Raw genomic sequence first — 21,406 nt, 5'->3', positions numbered from 1 at the left:
GAATCCCTCCCTCTCCCCCTGAAACATGTGCCAGATTTGCACAAGAATACTAAGGGCTTGCCCACATTGTGTTTCTGTGTATTTTTATGAGAAGCACAACACAGTGACATTTTGAAAAGCATACTGCTTAAGATAGAAGAAACCCATGGAAATGGCCAATTGCAAATCAAACCAGGTTCTTGGTTCCTTCATCCAGCAAGAATTCCTGTCCTTTTTCCATCCAGAGCTGAAATTAGCCCAGACACTTACTTTGGTCTTCCCTGTGTGTTGGATAAACAAGTATACTTCATTTTGACCTGCCTGTTTATCCTGAGCAGAGCTGTTTGCTGGGATCTGCATGGTTAGGCTAAGAGACAAGCACAGAGGCAAACAGAGTATTTTCCCTGACAAAAGAATATGGGAAAAATGGTCTGACATCTGGAATGTTCTATTGGAAATGGACACTTCATTTGGAATAGATGCTGAAAACGAAAGAGGAATAAATTAAGAATTCCTTGTCCATAGGAATTACAGGCAGGGAAAACTGAAAACAAAGGCTTGTGTGATTGATCTTAGTGACTGAGGCCTTAGTCTGGATTGCCCTGGTTTGGCCTACTTTTCAGAAGAGATAAAAACTGAAGCCTCAAAACAGTTTTTAAAACACAGTAGAAAATGAAGGCATAGTAAGAAAAGGAATTACTTCATAGAATTGGGACTTTATTTCAGGGGCTAACTGGATTAGCAGTGAACTAAAACCACTGGCACAAGGAAGTTAATACATAGTAAACCAACATTTTCTCTTTTATTCCTGAAATGGCTTACTTTCCACTAGGAGAGGTAGTGAGGACAATAAATAGAGGAATATTTGCTGCAAAGCAGAACAAACAGCACACCATGAACTGGCTCAAGACCCTACACTATAAGGCTAATAAAAGCCTGGAAAAAAGGAAACTCAAATGATAGAGCTGGGGGTGAGACACCAACTAAAAGAAAATGTTGAATGAAGACTTCCAAGTACTTTTTATTCACTATAAGAAATTACCACAATTCCCATTGAGGGCAACTAAGTTTGGCCTTGTTTCTTGCCCTTTGTGACTCTCAGGCTACTAACATGTAAATACAATCTGCTTATTCCCTAACTAAGTGAGGAATAGGTTCAAGTTACTCAGTTACTATGAGTAGCTTCCAGAAAAAAAGAAAAAAAATACAATTAACCACTGATGAAACATTAATTAACCACTGATCAACTAGGCTGCCATTTCCTAATGCCAGCATTAAGCAACTGGCAACAGTTATTTACTTCCCTAAGAATTGTGGGTATCATCTATTTGATTACAAGAAAATGGAATATGACGAATAAACTGCTTGCAAGGAACATGAAAACTTTGACTATGGGGGTGACTTCCTTTTCTAAAAATTTGTTTCTATGGTGTACTATTCTCTATACAAAATGACATAAAAGAGTTAAGACCTTGCTATTTATATTTGTCAAAATAAAGACTGGTAACAAACCCTTAACACACCACTATGTGTGTCTGTGTATATATACATCTATATCTATGGCCAGTCAAAGTAGATATGTCTTAATCATGAATTCAAACACTAACAAGATGACTATGTAAAACAACATGAAAAACGTTATTAGAAATGAAATACAGCATGCACACATTATGACATGCACTGGGAATAAAGATGATGTCCTGTGGAGTAAGTGATTTACTGGGCTCTACCAATTAATTTCTATTATGATAATATCATATAATGGCGATGCCCTAGTACTCTGAGTATACTGCGTCTGGAGAGCCAAAAAACTTATAAGAACTTACTAATTTTTTAACAGGATGAGATGATAATGTAACTTTACCGGCACCAGTATTGATCTGCACTTTATTATGCTAAAATGCACAAGCTACTTTTTGGTTCACACGCCTTCTGTATTGAATGGGTGATTTTTTCTTAATTTTTTTTTTTTCATGAGAGTTAATATCAAAGACCAGAAATGTAAAGGTGAGCAGAAGTCCTCTTCTCCTTCTTGTGATACATGTGACACAGCCAGTATTAGCATTTAAGATTAAAATTTCAACAGTGCATAAGGCTGTACCTTTAAGTGCCTAGCATCCACATTTGGGTCAGGTTTTTCAAGATGCCAGCAGCCTATTAAGCAGGAGCACAGGGATCAGATTTTCAAATGTGCTGACATATTCTGACACTCCAGTTCCTTACGTTAGGTCTTAGATGGGAACTGAGCTTCTCTTATAACTCTGGTCTCAGTTGTGACTCCTAAACTCATCTGCAACATTAGGCCTGGAGGCCCAATTTGGTCCTTACTGATTAGGCAATTTCAAAAAGCTGCTCACCTGCGACTCCCTGCACAGTATTACCCCAATCAATACACGGGAACACGTCCTAGCAGAGCAGAGATGAGCAGCCCATCCTTTCAATGCCGGAGCGTTCCCGTGCGCGTGCCTGCACTTGAGCACACTTCGAGCATATTTTGTAAATATTTCACCTTCCCTTACACATGAGGAAGTAATTGGTACATGCATGTTTTGGAAAGCATTCAAAGCTGATTTTCTGCGTGGGTAAACAAAGTGCTCATTGGTGCCAGCTCGCTGTTTGGGCGGTGCGAGGCAGAGCCGGGGCAGCGCGTCCCGCGGCCCCCGGTTCCTCCCGGCTGCTGCTGTGTGCGGAGGGAGGGAAAGGAGGGAGCACCCCGTGACACCCGCAGGACAAGGGCAATGCCAAGGAAAGAGTGACTTCTCTGAAGTGTAAGGGCTGTGTTAATTACTATCAAATCAATGCAGATGCTTAAATCTAACCTGATAAATTCCATATTTACATATTAAATGTAACTGTTGAAGCCAGGCCTGTACAGACTTAACGTATGCACGACTGAAATGTCTATACACTTCAGTGCTGTGCTCCTATGTGTGTACTTAAACTTCTCAGAGTCTATATGCACTCAGTTTGGAATGAGTGACAATCTACAACGTAGCCACATCTTGCATTTCTGGAAATTTATGGAAGTTGGTGTGGCATTGCCAGCCCTGCATGGGGAATATTTGATAGTGGCTGTCAGAGAATCTCCCTGAAAAACTGCTACTCCTCCCCACCTTTTAGGGACCAAATGGCAGGATTATCTCACATCCAGCACTGCACAAATGGGCTCTGTAGACCTAAAGAAAAGTGTGTGTTTCAGTGCTCACACTACTGAGATTTTTTGGCCAAAACCAAGCTTGTGGTATTTATTCAAACAAAATACAATCGATATGAAGACAATCTACAATTTCTTTTTCCTGCCTCCAAACACCAGCAGGGAAAGTACTATGACACTGTATCATAAATCACTAACACAGATACGGAGCTATAAAACCATCTTTGTCAACTGTTTACAGTAGAGCCAACCTGGGCATCTTTCTAGACAGCGTGGATATGGCAAAAATGTCTGAAACACCCAAGATTTCTTATTGTACTCTCCACAGCTATAAAAAGGCTAATATATTTTAAACTGAAAAAATAAACAGTGGAAGTAAGCAGAAGTAGCAATAAAAATATATTAAAATGTGAATTGCTACTGGCTGATTTTCTAATGGCATTTTGGCTTTTTTATAGAGCTTTATTTTCATTAACCAAGTTCCTATTACATGAAAATAATCTATTCTGCTTTTGTCTATTTAAAAAAAAAACAAAATTATTTAATTCAACTTAACTTCTATTTAAATTTTAACAGCATTTGTAAACTGAAACACTAAGGGCCTGATATCCACTGATGGGCTGTAATTCTGCAGGTGCTATTTTACACCTACAAATTACTGTAGCTGCAGCTGGTAGAAGTTTGGTATCTGCTGCATGCACAACCTGAAGCTGAAATGCTGAATGTCAGCATCTGAAACACTGTTTAAGGGGAAGTAGAATGTCTGGGCTACTTTTTAACTCCTCCTTGCAACAGTTTTATTTTAAAACAGCAATTTTATTTCTTTGAAGATGAGGGAAGGAAAGATTTTTCACTTCAATGTGCCCTGAATTTTAGTATGCTGAACTGTATTTATCTCTGACATTATCCTGGTTGTAATTTCCAGCGAAGTTAATGAAGCTACAGATGATTTTGATACACTCTATGCACAGTGTATGACTAAACTTTTTTTTGGCAGCAGTTATTTTTTATTATTACTTAAACACTGCATATATTTCCTTTTTTTTGGGTGGGAGGGAAAGTGGGAGTGGTATTTAACATCATATCTGTTTATGCTAGTCCTCATCCTTTTCATCAAATAAACTGCAAAGTATTTCTAATTCAGTATTTGAATTACAGAATTTAAATAAATACAAAATCCCTTCTCCATTTAGACTCCTAATTGCAGATAACTTTCTTGCTCTGATCATTAAGCATGACCAATTTTGAGAAATAACCTTCCTGGAGCTGCAAAGCATCCTCAAGTGTCTATTTACAATGGTCAAAAATTATAAACAGATCTTCAATTAGGAATAATTTTGATCTTTGAGAGGCATTTCAGTATTTTGTTAAATCTGGAATAAGATAATATTCTAAAATTAAGGACAGAGTTAGTGGGGTGGAGAATATTTTACAAAGAAACTAATAAGCATTTTGGCTTTGCATGTTTTTGAATTATATTTCCAATTAAAAATGCAGAGTGCTAAATCACATTACAAAGATAAATAGGAAAGTACAACTTCATTGTTGAAAACAATTTCCCTCCTATCAATCTGAGGATTCATGCATCAATATTGTAGATGAACTGTTAATTACAAAATCAATTAAAAAATTATTTCTAAAAACAGTCACGCGTCCCGGCTCTCAGGGGGGCAATTTGGGCAGAAGGTCTCATCTCACTAGGACCGCGCCAAATCACAAGTCGTCATCCACAAGTAAGCAAAAGCAATCTGGTTTTTCATTTTTCAGCGCGGCTGAGCCCAGCCTGAGATTGATCGTCACATATGGCCCCAGAAAACAAACTGTCAATACCTTGAATGCTGCAGAATTTGAACAAATAGCCGTCCGCCCATTCAAGCCACTCATTGCATCCCATTTAACAGATTTTATTGACAGTTTCCTTCTTGTAATTAAAGGGAAAACTACTGGCCAGCAACCAAGATAAAGTTCAAAGATAGGGTCAAAACAAAAGCAGATGGAGGGGCACGGTGTGACTGTCAATGGAACATAGCATCAGAGCATGTTATTGACACACAGGTATCTAATGATCGGCACGTCATTAAAGAGGGATCTATCGTGAACTTTATGCAAATGCTAAAAGGGACTTAAGACCACAATAAAGCATTAAGGAGACACAAAAAGAAAAACAACAAAGCACAAACGATTTTTACTTATCTGACAGTATTCACTGGTTCAGCACTTTTAAATTCAAATGCAGGAAAAAAAAATTCTTTCTAAAATTTTTTAACTCTTGCTGCATAGGTAATAATTTTTTGCAGAAGCGCTCTTGTAAATGCAAAGAATCCGCAATATAAGGCATGGTCCTTGTGAGATTCAATATGGATTTCCCCCCTCCTCCCATATCCTGAATTTAGTTCATCAAATTAATTAGTAGCTCCCTTTAAAGAGAAAATATATAGCATATTCTCCAGCATCCTTTATTTTGGTTTAATTGCAATGATTAGACTTGTCTGCATTATGAAATGGATTTAGGAGAACAACACCTATTTTCATTTGAAGAGATCTCTGCCTGTAAAACACTCTCCAAATAATACAGTGGAATATTCTCCACTCCCTTAGGAACATATTCCACAACTACTTTGAACCAGAAAGTTGTTCTTAGTTTGAACTGCTTTATTTGTTGCCATTGAAAGTCTGATTAGCAATTTCTTATTCTAAAATCCTGTTTGAAACCAGCCCACAGAAAAGAAAGAAAGAAAGAAAGAAAGAAAGAAAGAAAGAAAGAAAGAAAGAAAGAAAGAAAGAAAGAAAGAAAGAAAGAAAGAAAGAAAGAAAGAAAGAAAGAAAGAGAAATAAATATTAAAAATGTAGCAATTGTCATGCCACTCTGCCAACCTGAATTAGCAAGTGCTATAGCTTTGAGGGTGACAAATTCTTCTTTCTCCAGCTTCATGCTCTTGTATTTCTTTACCAGCTGCAGTATGGCATTGTTAAGGTCAAGAAGGCCTGCCAGTTTGGACTGGTCTTCATCCATAATATAATCTTCAGCATATACGAGCTCATCCTCAAAAGAAAGTGACCGGTATACAACACCGAGAATCAAGATCTCCATCCAAGCACTCTGCAGAAGGCTCATCTGGTCAGCTAGAGACAAAGTGGAGAATCCTGAATATGAAAAAATAAAAATACAGGAAAAATATTAAGCACATTTGGAAATCTGATCCTCTTTTTGATTTATTTTTATATACATTGTGACAAAGCACGCATACATTCTATTATTCTCCCTTCTGCTTTTGTGTTCTCTTCCCCATCCTACTACAGAAAGAAAATCAATATAAAATCAAACATTTTCTAATCAAAAGAAAAGTTTTAAATAAGCAAGAATTTGCAGGCTCTTCTTATAAAAATCATATTAATTTGTGGGGTACTGCACTGGCAATCTGTGATTTGTATGATATCTTCTTTGTTGCAAAACACTTGTGCTTAGTTGTAAAAACCTAATGCTGTGACACAGGGATCTCCCTACTCTATCCATCACTACCATAATCCAAGAAGGATAATTTATGAGAAAAAATAGAAAACTTTATTAAAAGGGAAGATTTTTTATTTTAATAGAATGTAGGGATGAAAAAGAAAAAATTTATTTTTGAACTTTAACTTCAGGGAAAAGAGAACACCCATCCTTCTAAGAAAAGACCCTAATCACTTCTCTTCTGGCTCCTGGCACTGCTACACTTGTTGAAATAACAGGGTGGCACACTGAAGTGCCAACTGAATAGCAATCACACCATCCTTTTTTTGAGGGCAACCAAACATTTATTAAATGTCTCTTAATGACATTAACTTTTGCTTGTTTTTTTTCCCCTCTCTCCCTGCTGTCTTTCCTAATAGGATCACTAAGGGCAAACATCTTTGCTGCCTTACCTTTTAGACTCTTGTTTACAGTACCTGTTAATTTATTATATCAAACTGCTAATATCCCAATCACATTAGGTGCTAGAAAACAATATGGGAGAGGAAGTGATTTTCCTGGCCTGTTGGTGAAATGCAGGAGTTTGCCAGTTGGCACCATCAACCACAAGTACTTAATAAAATCATCAAAGGGGATTAGTCAAGCTTTTCTTAAAGGGTCTTAAAACATGTCTGAGGCTTTCATTTAGTTGTTTATGGAGTTGCTTACATGTCCTTTGACAGCGTTCCTGCTGTAAGAACATTCTTTTTGGCGTTCAATTACACTTAAATGCATTTTTCTGTTTTTAAAGTCAAGAGTTACAGTCATGCAAGAGTATATCATAAACTAGCAAATCTGCAAGGCATCTACTCCAAACAAGATTTTCTCCATAAGCACTAAGCAGCAAAACTAATACAATAAAAAAGAAAAGCCCACATCCAAACCACCAGGCATCTATGAAAAATGAAATATAAAACTGGCTGCATGTGCTCTCTCTCTCATTTTTCTCTCCCTCCTTATTTGTTTTCATTTTCTCTTACTGTCTTTTGAGTCCTGTGATAGAACTGTAGCTCTCTGCCTTAAAATACAAAAAAAACCCAACAAAACAAGAAACAAAACAACAAAACCTGATCCAACGACAACAGGAAAGCCTTAAAGATGTGACAGTGTAAAATAACACATCTGTGATTAAAATAAATAAGAGGGAAATGGAGAAGAAATAATCATTTCAAAGGTTATAGGGAGGAATTCAGGATTTCAATTAGCTCCAACATTTCTGTTCCTTGCTGGCTTTCAAGAAGCAGTTTTTCTGCAGCAGCAGATGGACAGAGAATGTAGCCTGCAGCACCGTCCTGTGACAGCCCCATTCTCCCTCCCAGACACTGCTGTTAGTAAATAGATTTACACATTCTCCAATCTCCACACATCTTTCTGCCGAATAATTAAAAGCAGGATGATTAGTTTATTGAGTGGAAGGAGGAACTTTTTTATTGAGGTCCATCCACGATTTTATCAGGGCCAGCACTTTTACGGTTGTCATGAGGGTGCAGGCATCCAATTTTTCTTATCTGCCTGATTAATACAAACGCTGTTTCAGGACGCATTAATTAACAGATACAAATCTACGTTCTCATGGAAGGATCAATACAGAGAAGAAAAGAGGCATCAATGTGAATTTAGTGCTGATGATGGAGAAGGCACTCTATTGACATTTACGTGCATAGAAACTTTAAAGTTGCAGTGAAGCCCTTTTGTCCCTGTGATTTACAAATTAACAATTTTTGGAGTATAACAATGTTTCACACACTTCTGAGAGGTTTAATTAAGCAAAAAGCAATAAAATCCGTTTTGATTAAAAAAAGTTTAATCTGCAATTTCTCTCGTTTTTTTCCTGAAAATCTCACAACTTCCTTCTTTTATTCACTTACCTATTTTCAAACAGGTTCTTTGGCACTGGTTTTATTTTTAAAAAAATAAATAATAGTATGTTTCAGTAACATTTATTGTGTGCCACAGTCAAAGAAAATTACATATGCCCTGTGAGGGGGGAAAATGGGATGTTGATATAATTTATTGTACTGCACTCTTGAAAAATCTGCATTCTGTAGCAGTAAATATACCAGTTGTTTTTATATGACACATAAAAAAATCAAAAGAAATTTTTTACATTATAGGAAAACTGGCAAATATAAAGCATGCTGTTCCACCCTTCAATAATAAATCAACATGACTATTTTGTTCCTGATCGAAGTAACTTTCCCTTGAAAGCCTGTTCAGTGAAAGCATGTTTTAACTTTTAAAGGCATCCCTCGTGGGAATGCAAAGCTGAATCAAGTTGTAATTAATCTGGGTTTGTTTTGTTTTTTCATAAAATGTGAAAGCATCCAGCATGTCTCTTGTATCACAGCAACACCCTTTAATATGTGTTCAACAAGTCACAGTTAAAACAATAGATAACACAAGCTTATATATTTATATACAGAGATTTATTTTTAATTGTTTGGAGAAGGTTATACTTATTTCATGCCAAACTCTGAGTCTGTGAGCTTTTGTTATGTGAATCCCCCAGATCAACCATGTTCTCTGTCAAGGGGATATTTTCAATATTAAATCGTAACTATTTTTTAAGAAGTCTCCAACTTGGACCCTTTGAGCCTTCTGACCAGTCTTAACCTCTCCAGTCCCATCTCCAAGCTGTGTCCAAACCACCCTCAGATGCTGCATGATGGTGTGGGCTGGAACTTTGTCATGCATTGTGTGGGTCCTCAATCCTTCATAGCCTTGCAGGTCACTGCTTTCAATGCAGAACTGTGTAATGACATTTTAAAACACAATGCCGAGCCCCTCTCTCCCCCTTTATCATGCACCAAACTGGTGACAACTTTGATCTCTCTCCATCTCCCTGCCCAAGTCAGAGCCATCTGATGTATCTGAGGCGTTTGCTGGCAGGATGACTCCGTACCTTGACCTGCAGTTAAACAGCGTGTTTATCTGCGATACAGCACACTCCAAATAAACCAGATGACAGCCTGCAACAACGTCATTTGGAAGGACTGAAAGGCTTCTCAAGAGTCAGGTACCCCTGAGGTAAGAAGCTTGAAGGAAGCATGTTTTGTGCCAACCCTCCTGCCATCTTCCACTAGACGCTCGTGTGCTTGACAATGATGCCATGGGCACTTGTCAAGATTTTTTTTTTTCTTTTTTGCTTAGCAAACTGATGCACTTTGCAGTCAACTTACAAAAAAGGCTAAGCATTTGAAAGTGTGAAGGGCAAAAAATATCTGACGGCTAGTCTTCAAAAATACACTTTCATTTCAGAAAGCATAAATGTTTATTTCCTGAGCTGAGTGTTGACAGAAATAGGCTGCAGTGCAGGCATATGAATTTAACCCCTGGTAGGCACTCTGTTCAGTGTGGTTTTTTGTGGCTGAGTGCAAGCATTGTAAATCTACGGGGTGTCTCCTAATATCAGTTAACAATAGCCTTGATTTGCTGGTTACAGATTTCCTTCCTTTTTCCCCTTTCTCCTCCTTTCAGGGACTATAGTGTTTCTTCTACTAAAAATAGATACTTTTCCACAAACAGTGTATCACACTCAAATTGTAATTATGCTGGAATGACTCACTGAGATCACTGAGTGTGGATTGAGAAAAAAGGTTGATTGAGCCACTGAACACATGCTTGTTTATTTTTTCCTTTTGCATACCAGTAAACCCAAAGCTCAAAGGAAGCAGACATAAATAGGTAAAAAGGCCTTACCATTTTTATTATAGGAACAAGGGGCACTGAGCTGACTGCACTCTGCAGTGCTCAGCACTCCAAGCCAGCTCCAAACGGCTCACAGCCTCTTCAACAGGGCTCTTTAAACCACAGATCTTTTCAAATATCAGCACATGCACCACTTGCTCTCTATTTCACATTGCACACAGCTCCATGCTAAGCAGGGTAAATCTTTTATATTCCTGAAGACCCTTTCCTCTACTTCATTAAGATGGACTTCATGGACAGTAACTCACTAGGGGCCAGAGTGAAGCAGCTACAGATGGTCAAGTGCTGAACTAAGATCTGTGCCTTGCACACAGCACTTCGAGAACTACTGGCCAAAAAACAAAAAAGGCAGTGGCTGGACTTACCATTGTTTTCATCTGTAAACATTTGATGCAATGCCTCAATCAGGCTACTCAGACTTAAATCCTAGAGCTTATTTTGCTTTGCAGGGACCGAATTTCCCTTCCTCTCTGATATGTGTTCAGAAATCTGAACTTCTGATCAAACCAGGTATGAAATTGCTGGCAAATCTGGGAGTTACTTGCCTTTTCTGGTAATTGCCTCCCATTTATTTTACCGGTTGTTTGTGTGATTGTTAACTTTATGAGTAAAATATTCCTCTTGCTTGCCCTGGTTTGTACTTCAAATATCTTCATTTACATTTTTTATAATCAAAGCTACACTTGCTCATGACATGTTCACTCGTGTGTTACAGATGCAATACATTTACACAGTTGAAATATCAAGAGTAGGATTTTTAAATTATTTACACTTAATTTTGATAGATTAACTTCTTTCTAAATGTTTTATGGGTACTGATGTTTCCAGCACAGATTTTTTAAAATTTTTTTTAATGATGCACAATCACCATTGTCAAAAGAACAAACTGATATTTTACATACTTTAAAGAACACATTTTAGCATTTTAGCTTGGATTGCTTTATTTAGAGAGTGTATTTAGAGGCCTCATGGTCAAGTAGCCAGCAGGCTTATCCTGGCTGCACTGAGGAGAATGTGAAGAAGCTCCATTCCAAGATCAGATTTGTGTCCAGTGCACTCTCAGATGTACAGCTGTCAGTCTGCCCTCCTCTCCCTCCCTGGCACACACTCAGCCAAGCGCTTGGATCCATCCAGCAACTTCAGCTGCCTTCCAGGGATGTAAACAAAGGCCAGGGAAATTTCACCAGTGAAATTTCTGCTAGGGCAATGTAATGTTTTCTAGACATGATCATAGAATTTGCTGAAGGAAACCTTCGCAGCCTGACTGCCCTTTGCTGTTATTCTCTCAAAAATCCAAGAGGATGGCATTAATTCATATTTTTAGGCTACATGTAGGGCTGAACCTCACACACAGAGCTGAAGTAAGAGATCATTTTTATTATAGTAATTCAAGAAAAAATTGATTTCATTACATTTCAAGTACTGTGTAGTCTAAAAATATGTATCAAGACCCACAAACATTTCAGTGGTTTTGAAAACCATTAGACAGAAGGAGAGTGCTCTCACTAATCACCAAACATATTTCCCAGATTATGGATGAAATTTCATGAAAGCTGGAACAGAAACAGATACAACTCATTATGCCAGGGTGAATCCATTATTTCAGGTTTGGTTTGGGTTTTTTTTCATACCCCTTTTGCTTATGGAGCCTCTGGTCAAAAGCTAATAATTGCACACGATGCTATAACCAGCTGAAATTCAAATCTGACTCAGAATTTTCACGTGAAAGGTATCATCTCACAAAATAAAAAACACAGGTATTTGCCCAGACTTGAAAATGAAAAATCAAGTTCCAAAAGCACAGACTCTAAGTGACCAGAAATACAACCACAGGCTCGATTTATGCTGTTTGCTGAATTCAGCTCCCACACTTGCTGGAACTGGGGTTCTGCAATTAAAGGTAAGCTCAGAAATGGATTCCACCCAGTAACTTTTACACAGTGAGAGCACCACCTTCGCTGGGTGATGCTGTGCTGTGCAGCCTCCCCTCTCCTCCTGCCCCAGAGCAGAGCAGAGCAGAGCAGAGCAGAGCAGAGCAGAGCACAGGCAGCACCGGGGCTCTGTGGAGAGCGGCGCGACGAGTGGCGACTGCCATCTGCTATCTGTGCAGCCCTGGGAGAGGGCAGCTCGGGCTGCGCTCATCACAGAGCTGCCCACGAGTCACTCTGCCTCCAATTAAAAAAAAAAAAAAATAAAGGGGGGAGGGGGGGCAAAAAAATACATTTGGACAGCACTGGGATGTTTGCAGCAAAGCCTGTGCACTTTCATCGGGTTTTCTTTAAGTGTGTTTGTATTCCTAACTCTTGCTGTCCAAGATCTTATAAAATATACATATTTTTTTTATATTTTATAACATGGAAAAATGCCTGTGATAAGCACTTTTTCACTAACACCTACCAGGAGGACGGGAAATGCCACAAACCCGGGGCTGTTATCACAACGCTACTTTCATCTCACTGAAACAACAGCAGAGAGATGGCACGGCAATAAAAATGCATTCACACTGCATGTCCCTCTCAATCCATTATGAACAATGGATTCTCACTAAGCAAATATTCGCTTGTCAGAAGTATTTGCAACACTGGATTCATTCAGCAGGACTAAGTAAGTGAAGTTCACAGCAATTTAAAAGCAGCAAATTAGACATTTACAAACAGTGAAGATGCTCCTTGTCTATCGTGACCTTTCACTCAAGCTATACAAAAAGGTGCTAATGTAATTTAAATACCAGTTAGGAATATTTCTGGTTTGTCTTTAACCCTGTGAAACCTTACATGGTAACACTAAACAGGAGCAATTTGAGGCTGTCATTTCTTCCCGGGGTCAGATGCACATAGTGAGATGTAACCCACTACAGCTCAAACTGATTTCAGTACTGGAATCAGAGACATCCCACTCTAAGCACCCAAATATTTCCAGGCAGCTACTTTAAATTTCTTATTTCTAGTTCAAGTGCAGGCTCTCATGAGCTGCTTCTTTAGTATTAATAATGGCAAGGAGCTGGAAAACGGGACTGATTGAGGATGTCTCCCTGACTTCATATAACCAGTTGCTAACATTATGAAGTGAACCACTAGAGATAAAAAAATCTAGCAAGTTTCCCTTGCTTCAGAACAGAGTTGGTAAGACCTCCATGCATGGAGTACTTTACAATGGCATTTTTGAAACGTATTGTTGAAAGCACTATACTCTTTATTTCCATTAATTTTAATTTCACACCTTATTATCTCAGTATTCACCAAGAAAAAGGAAAATATAAAACAAGAGAGTTAAACAGATGAATACCTCATTTTCCCTTTGGGCTGATTTTACCACTGGAACTTCCACAATTTCAAACAGCTTTACAGCAAACTCACACCAATCTTACATTAAAAAGATGCAAGATGAAACACTTGTATTTCGTTTTATCACCAGGTGCTCTGAGAACAGAGAAACACCTGATAAGTGTGTTCCAGGAAACCTCTTTTTTTTTACCCCTTTTTTTTCCCCTCTATGTAAGACAGTTAGGACTCGTGGTGCATCACCTCTCTGCAGTGAGGTTCTCAATTCTAAGACACGGACAATGAAAAAGTTTTAAAATTCAGGCTAGCAGTGCAATACAGCCCAATGAGGCTGTAAGTCTCCTCCAGGTCAGCAGTAAGAACTTGCAGATTCCTGAGGCTGATCTTTTTAATGCACTACATATGTGATCTGATCTGCTTCTTAAAAGTGAATTCTTCTAGTTCTTTAAAATTTAACCTTCAACTATGGTTTGGCTAGACTATGGAATTTTTTTTGGTCCCCTTTCTGAAGGTAGCAGAGGTTGATTGCATGATATGGTACGCTCCTAAAATTACAGGAGAAAATGGAGCAGGATTGTATTTATGGCCCTGATTTCTTCTTTCACTGAGCCTTTATAAAAAAAAAATCATCAATCATATTTTCAACATAAAAATATTGATTTCACCCAAATTCTTTTTCAATCTGTTGTGGATATATATATTTGACTATGAGTACAATAAAGCCAGCTTTGCAGGTGGAAAAATAAAAACTACACTTAGTCATTAGTAAAGTGAACATAGATGAAAAATAAAGAGTACAATGAACAGGGCTGAATTTCTTCCAAAATCCATTCTAGAGAACAGTAATACAGTTCAGCTTAAAATAGCCAGCATAATATCTTCATATCCTGTGCGTGTATGGCTTACTTAGATCCTTCAATGAGGTCAGCTAGCAGAAAAGAAACTACAATCACACATAATTAAACAAAAAATATTGACCCTTTTTCCTCCTTTTTCATTTTTACTCAGCTAAACAAAACTAAAAAGAGAAAAAGGGAAAAAAGGGACAACCTTGTCAGAGGAAGCTTGCTGAACTAGTAACAACAATCAGTGTTAGTTCAGGTTCTGCTTGCTTCATCCTTTGTACACATCAGCCTCCCAACAACTGAATATACTGACTGGGGATATCAAGAAATTTAGAGTTCATGTTTGTCCAGCACATTAGTCTTCAAAATCAAGTTTGCTGGATTGTAAAGTATCACTTCTGGGTTTTTTTTCCCACAGAAAGGAGGGATTTCTTGTGCATTTAATACGTGTTGCCTTTTATTTGTAACCTCTCTGGGTCTGCTTTGAGAGTGCTTTTCCTGCAGGAGTGCTGGGTCACTGCTGTTTGCCTTCTGCTCCCCTGGGGAAGCCACCAGTCACTTCCTCCCTGAGAGCTGTGGCAATCCCTGCTCCCTCCATCTTTCCATCAGGCAAAGTCAGGCTTCCAGGAATTCCCCAATCATGTGAATAATATGAATCCAATACAGGAATGTATTAGCATAAGGAGACAACCATGCTTGCGATCCAATCAACGGATCTCTGTTAACCCTGTGTGAGCTGAGCTACCTATAATCTCTCTCCATTGCCAAAGCAAAATCTTCAGGTTGCAAAATTTTGGTTAAATATCCCCTCTCACCCTGTGCCAGGAAAATAACAGCTCAGACCACTGTCCTACGCATCTTCCATCCTCTTCCTAATTTTTAAAACTTTTCTGCTGGTTAGTTGATTTTCTTAATGTGCTGCAGATGCCAAAAAATTCAAATTATGTTTACAGTCTCCCTGGTTTGGGGAAGAGAGACACAGAATGTGAAATTTCTAGTTTACTTAGTTGAGTGTGCATGTACCATTAAGATCATCTCTGGAGGCTGTGTCTTAAGTCTGCAATAGTCCACACACAGGGAAAAAAAAAGGACAGAAAAAAGAAAAAAAAAAGGAAGCTGCCTGATTCTAATACACCTAATTAGCCATCGGCAGACTCTTAATTGCATACATTAGGATGATTCCATAGTGGAGATTAATTCTAAATATACCCAAGCAGCTGGTTAAGATGCCATGGATTACAGTGTGGACTGTACTTTTCCACTTAATTAGATATCAAAATTAAGCAGCAACAAGCATTTTGACATAACGGGGATCAAGCCGCCGCTTGGCATCCCAGAGCTGCACTAAAGTGACCGCTAAACAGAGCCGCACAGATGGAGAGATATTAAATGCCGCACTGGAAAGTAATTTCAAATAATAAAATATCAATATTTACATTTTAATTACCCCTACTGAGAGCCGCTCTGTCATTTTCACTATTGCCGACGCAGCAAGGGGTAGTGGAATGACATTGCGGCTCTGACTGCAATGACTATTTTGTTTCCATTAAAGAATGACAAGTGTTTTAGAGGCAGTGACACCCAGTGTGTGAACAAGAATGACAGCAGATCAGAAAATTCCTATTAAGGGAATAAATGACTCAACAAGAGAATTTACTTTAAGCAGCCGGCTCCTCCTTGAAACACATAATCCTTTCTAAATTTCCTGCAGGAAGTTCATGATTAGAGGTGCCTTGGAGAGACCTTAGCTTCTCATCAAATATTTAGAATGATAGGACCTTACATGATGACTGGTCAATTTAAAAACAGTAACATGCAATGCTAGGAGTTACACTGAGAGTTTGCATGAATCAAAATAGTTTTGAGGGAGACAGGAAGACAGTGAAAAGGAGATTCCTTCCTCTAAAGACCTGAAAGCCTTGGTGCATGGAGATCACCAGTGTTATTTTTGCTGTCTTCACCACTTTTACTGCCATTGGCACAGTGAAAACTCCACATCCCACCTGGGTCACAATTTGCTGGTGTTCGGAATTGTACCCAGCAGGTGATCACAACAGGTAATGCGCACACACAGAGTTCAGGCCTCTTGTTTCTCCCTGCCTATTCTCTGCACACATATAAACACTTCTTCTTTCAGTATGTACATCAGAAACCTCTGAGACACCTTTGCAGCACCTTAGGAATCTAATTACTTCTGATCTGGTCTGAGGTCAATCTCATGGAAAATATTATATTACATCTGACATGCTGCATTTACAAGATGAAAAGGAAAGAAGAAAAATATCAAAACAGTAAAGAAAAAAAAAATCTTCCTTGGGGATGTCTGTCAAACTGCAGAGATCTTCAAAGAATTTCAATGGCCTCAGACATGAGAAAGTGGGTAAGAGTAAATCCTTGGTCAGTACACCCAATACACAGCTAAGTGACCCTCCTCCTGAGTCACGGCATGCATTTATTCAATAATGTGCAGAGCTCAACTTCTATAAATGTGACAAATGGCTAGAACAGAATGGGGGGGAAAAAAGGCATGAAGATGGAGAGATTACAGAACAAAAAAAGGAACAACTTTATGGCAGTGACTATTGCAGGAATTTTAGATCCAGCTTTGACATTAAGAATTAGCAGTCAAGTACAAAAAATTTTACTCTGACATTAGCTGCTTAACTAGTTATCTTCTTTCTCTTGTCTCTTTTCTTCACTTCTTTTTCTTCCTCCCCAGCCCCCCCCCCACTTTTTTTTTAAGTACCCAGGAAGTATTTCTTAAGCATCCCTAATGCTTTTAGGACAAGACACTTCCCCATTTCTCAGCCACTAGCACCTTTTAATTTCTGAAAGAGCCACGGTTGAAAATCTTAATTAATTGTTCCATACTGCTTCAGGATCATTATGCAATGTAATAAAGGCCGTGTAATTATGAAATTTTACAGCCATTACCAAGGCTGATGGCTCGTATTTCATCCTCAGCTGGACCCAATGGCTTTTAGCCACTCAGCTCCCCTTTGATGAACTACAGACAGATCTATCAGGCCCAAACAATATCCAGGCAAGGCGGCTATAATAGCTACCTACAGATGAAGCCATAGATAAAGATAAACTATAAATCTACACACAAATGCAGGCACATTGCCTCAGGATGACAGAGGGGAGAGGATGAGACACTTGGGAAAGCTGGCGGCTTGCAGAAAGGCAACCTTCTCTCTCTGTCTCTCTTATTCAGTTTGGAATTTGTTTGGTTTCTTAAAGATGCAAAACCCCTTAACACTTCCCCGACAAAATTACGTATTTTTTAAGAACTGTGAATTTTTATATGGATGTCAAGGGGTCACTTGATCCATCTATTAAATTTGACAAAGGGGACTTATGTGGACAAATCAAGTTATCCTCAAAAGAAGAATCCCAGCCAACAAGTTTTCAAATCATATTTTTAAAAGTGAATCCAGGTCACTTGTTTCTGAGACTGAAAAAAGCAACCATCCCTGATTTCTAAATGCATTATCATGAGCAGATGCACAGAGGTGAAGTTAGATGATAGGCTTTCACTGGAGGCAGCACCAGAGATGCAATTTCATGCAACACTGTCCGACATTATTTTATTTTCAGTCTGAAAATGAAAATACTTCTAAAATTCAGAGCAAGTTAAAGAAACAAGGGGATTATATATGCTTTTGGTACCTGCAACACCAGAATGCAGTTTATGTCCTAGTTATGGAGGTGACCTCCATCAATGCCCTCCTTAATTTAAGACAGGAGGCCTTCTGAGTATGCAGTGTTAGTCCCGCCAGAGTGACACAAGGCTGACTAAATGATCTCTAGGTGAGAAAAAGAAATGGAGAGCTGCAGCTCCTGACCAATTCTGAAAGAGTCCAGGGAGGAGTGTGAAAACATTAGCTTGGAAACTGCATCTATTAGTACCCGTTCCAGTAGCCCACGGTCAGTTGTGAAGCTGATGCCATGCTCGTGGCTGAGGCTAAAAGCACTTCAGAAGGCAAGAAAAGTTAAAAGAAAAATATCATCTGTACCCTCTCATTTTAAACAGACTAACAGAATGGCTTGGCCCTTTCTAAAGAAAACATGACAGATTTAGAGGAGGTTCAAAGAAAGTAAAGCAGTACCTAAGAAAACTCTTATGAAAAGAGACTCAGAAAGCAGGAATTGCCTTCCTCAAAACAGTGATGTACAAGGGAATGGAGTAGAAGTGTACATAAATTAATGATATAAAAAGTAGTTCTAAAGCTTTTATTCTGTCTGTCTCAAAACACAGACCAAGCACCACTACAGTAAAATGCAGGAAATTCAAAATGGAAGCAAAGGGAAATTCATTCACAGAGTACCTGGACTGGAGAACTTCTTGCCAAAGGATGTCACAGAAGCCAAGAACTCAGAGAGGGAGCTGATGCTTACATGGACAGCCAGAATAGCTCCAGGTATTAATACTCCAAATCCAAATTAAGAGGACAAGGATATTTTTCCTCCTTATTTCATCTAATTTCTAAGCATAAGGAATTCAAAATAGTTTTCCTGAGGCTTCTGCCTACTATGGGGTTCGTGTCCCCTCCCCTGAGACTGATCACTGCTGAAGGCAGCAGAGTGTGTGTCCATGACCTATAGCATTCAGTTCACAGTTTCCTAAAAACTGAAGCCTCAGAATTTGGGCTGCCTTTCTTTGCGGTGTTTCGAACCTGCTCCTAAGAAGTGAAGCTCAGAACAGAAAAGATGTGCCCCAGGGTAAGAATTTCAAAATCACAGCAACTGAGCTCTCACTGCACTGCTACTGTGGAAAGAAGAAAATAATGGATAAGGAAGATCCATGGTGTTATCATAGCCACAAAAGCAGGCAGGTGCATGCATTAGTGTGTGTTTGCATAAGCCTGTGTACGCACGCATTTGTACTGAGCAAACCCAGGGTATTCCGAAAGCTACCGAAATGAATAAAGATCACCTGCTCATTAACTTGCATTCTTTGCTTATTAAATATGTCCTTTCTTCTAATATAAAAAAATGTCTTTGCTGAAGGACAAAATAATAATGTCATCACCCAGGTCAGATCAAAGAAGTATTTTCTGAAAAGGGGAACAGAGTCACGAAGGGACACTGGTCAACAAAGCCGCACCTGAACAGGCAAGGGAATGCATGATTCAGGTTCCTCTGGCATAATGCTGAGGATGCTTGATATATGGTCTTTAAGGACCAGTACCTGCTTTTAACATGCTTTACTGAAACTGCATGTAGGGTGAGTATTCACTATACATGGTGTGAACTGATCTGCCTCCTGCAGTGCACGTGGAAGCATCATAAACATTCTTAATGGGGAAAATAACCCAGCATTTACATACTAGACTACACAACCACCAGGCCATAATTCCTGGACAGGACTTTAAATTGCCATCTAATACTTTTAAAATTTACCAGAATTTGGTGAAGACCTCTGTTTAAAAATGCACTAGGAAAACTGAGAAGAATGGATGTAGACAAAGAAACTGGCAGATCTTTTACCGTCTCTGCTTTCCATCAGGTGGACTCATTTAGCCAAATTAGCATCAACCTCACAGATAAACTCTGTGGCTTTACCTTTTTTATCTTCTCCATCATCCATATCAGTAGAGTAAAAAGCAGCTACAAATACACACAGCAGGACAATTTTTAAGATCAAGAACTTCAAGTAGGAAGTAAATACAAAAATGTTATTTCTATTTCTATCTGAGGCAGTAATACAGTTTGCTACACTGATCTAATAAAAATAATGATGATGTGAGAAAATGCATAAATGCCACCTTACAATTTTTTATTTTACAAATTAAATGCATTTAGTTTTAACCTCTATGGTAAATGTCTAGTCTGTTAGACAATGCCTATCAATATTCCGTAATTTAAGATTACTGTAAGATTTTAGTAAAGTATAGCAAGGAATTTTGAGCATGTCAGAAAGTTAATTTGCAGTTTAGTTGCAAACTACCTTGAAACAGAACTAGCTGAGGCATAGTTAGAGTTTATTTTTGCCAAATACAAATTACTGCAAAGGAAAAGGTAATCAGCTTTACGTATTTTGGGAAAGACTTTCTTTTCAGTATTGGGTTTAAAACATTTTTCTTCTTCAAGTGATTTTTAGTTTTTTTTTATGAACAGCTGCATGTATGTTATGTATGAGTAGGAATTGTTTTTAGGAAACTGCTTTAGAGAACACATGAACAAGAGGTTTTACAAAGTCTCAAAAAAGCCCTGACTGCAGTAAGGCCACATTCAGACACAGAAAAAGGACAGATACATTAAGACAGATCACAAAAGGAAGGGATATGGGGATATAATTGCATATTTCCTCTTTGAATATTCACCAAATGGGGCACAAATCGTAGCTGCTATAATGCATGCCATGCTCTACACTGATTTTCTACACTTGGTATTCCCTAGCTGAATTGTTTCTGAAGTCTATGGTGATTTTTTTTCCACAGCAAATCAGCAGTTTTTCAAGAGGTCTCTGCGCAGCCCAGGAGTATGACATTTACTAATGTGTTGAGATTGAGGGATTCTCCTTTGTAGAAGCCAACACTAATAAGAAAGATATGGTTCAGTGTCCTGGGTTTTCTTCCCAGTTTTATTAATTAGATGGAAAGCTTCTCCCTCTGGAATACTGCAAGGTATTTATTAACACTTCAGCCCACAAACTAGAGTAAATTTACAGTAGTGGAGGTAATTGTTACATACACCGGCTCTTGTTATCAACTTGGCAGGGATAAGCAAAAAAACCCCAGAGGTTTAGATTACGATCTTTTTCATGATATTTTAATTGTGCTTCTTAATCTGCTAAATTAAAAACTATAGTACAATCTTATTCAGATCACTGGCAAAAAAGATCATATCAATTTGCAACAAAATGTATGAATGCTCCTATCTCTTTTAATTATACAAAGAATTTAACAATCATATTCAATATGGCCACAGAGTGACTGAGATA

At 38.4% G+C, this 21,406-nt stretch overlaps 1 protein-coding gene across 3 annotated transcripts in view; it reads right to left on the bottom strand.

Moving 5' to 3' along the window:
- The window catches only part of ESRRG (estrogen related receptor gamma), a 371,822-nt gene that overhangs the window by 9,052 nt on the left and 341,364 nt on the right, over nt 1-21,406 (bottom strand). For all 3 annotated transcript variants that reach the window (XM_058802853.1, XM_058802852.1, XM_058802854.1), the window contains one exon: nt 6,008-6,277. In XM_058802853.1, coding sequence (XP_058658836.1) covers nt 6,008-6,277 — 270 coding nt within the window. The remainder of the gene's footprint in view (nt 1-6,007; nt 6,278-21,406) is intronic.

This window comes from Ammospiza caudacuta, chromosome 3 (assembly GCF_027887145.1).
Source record: "Ammospiza caudacuta isolate bAmmCau1 chromosome 3, bAmmCau1.pri, whole genome shotgun sequence".
NCBI lineage: Eukaryota > Metazoa > Chordata > Aves > Passeriformes > Passerellidae > Ammospiza > Ammospiza caudacuta.
This window is presented reverse-complemented; position numbering and strand designations above follow the sequence as displayed.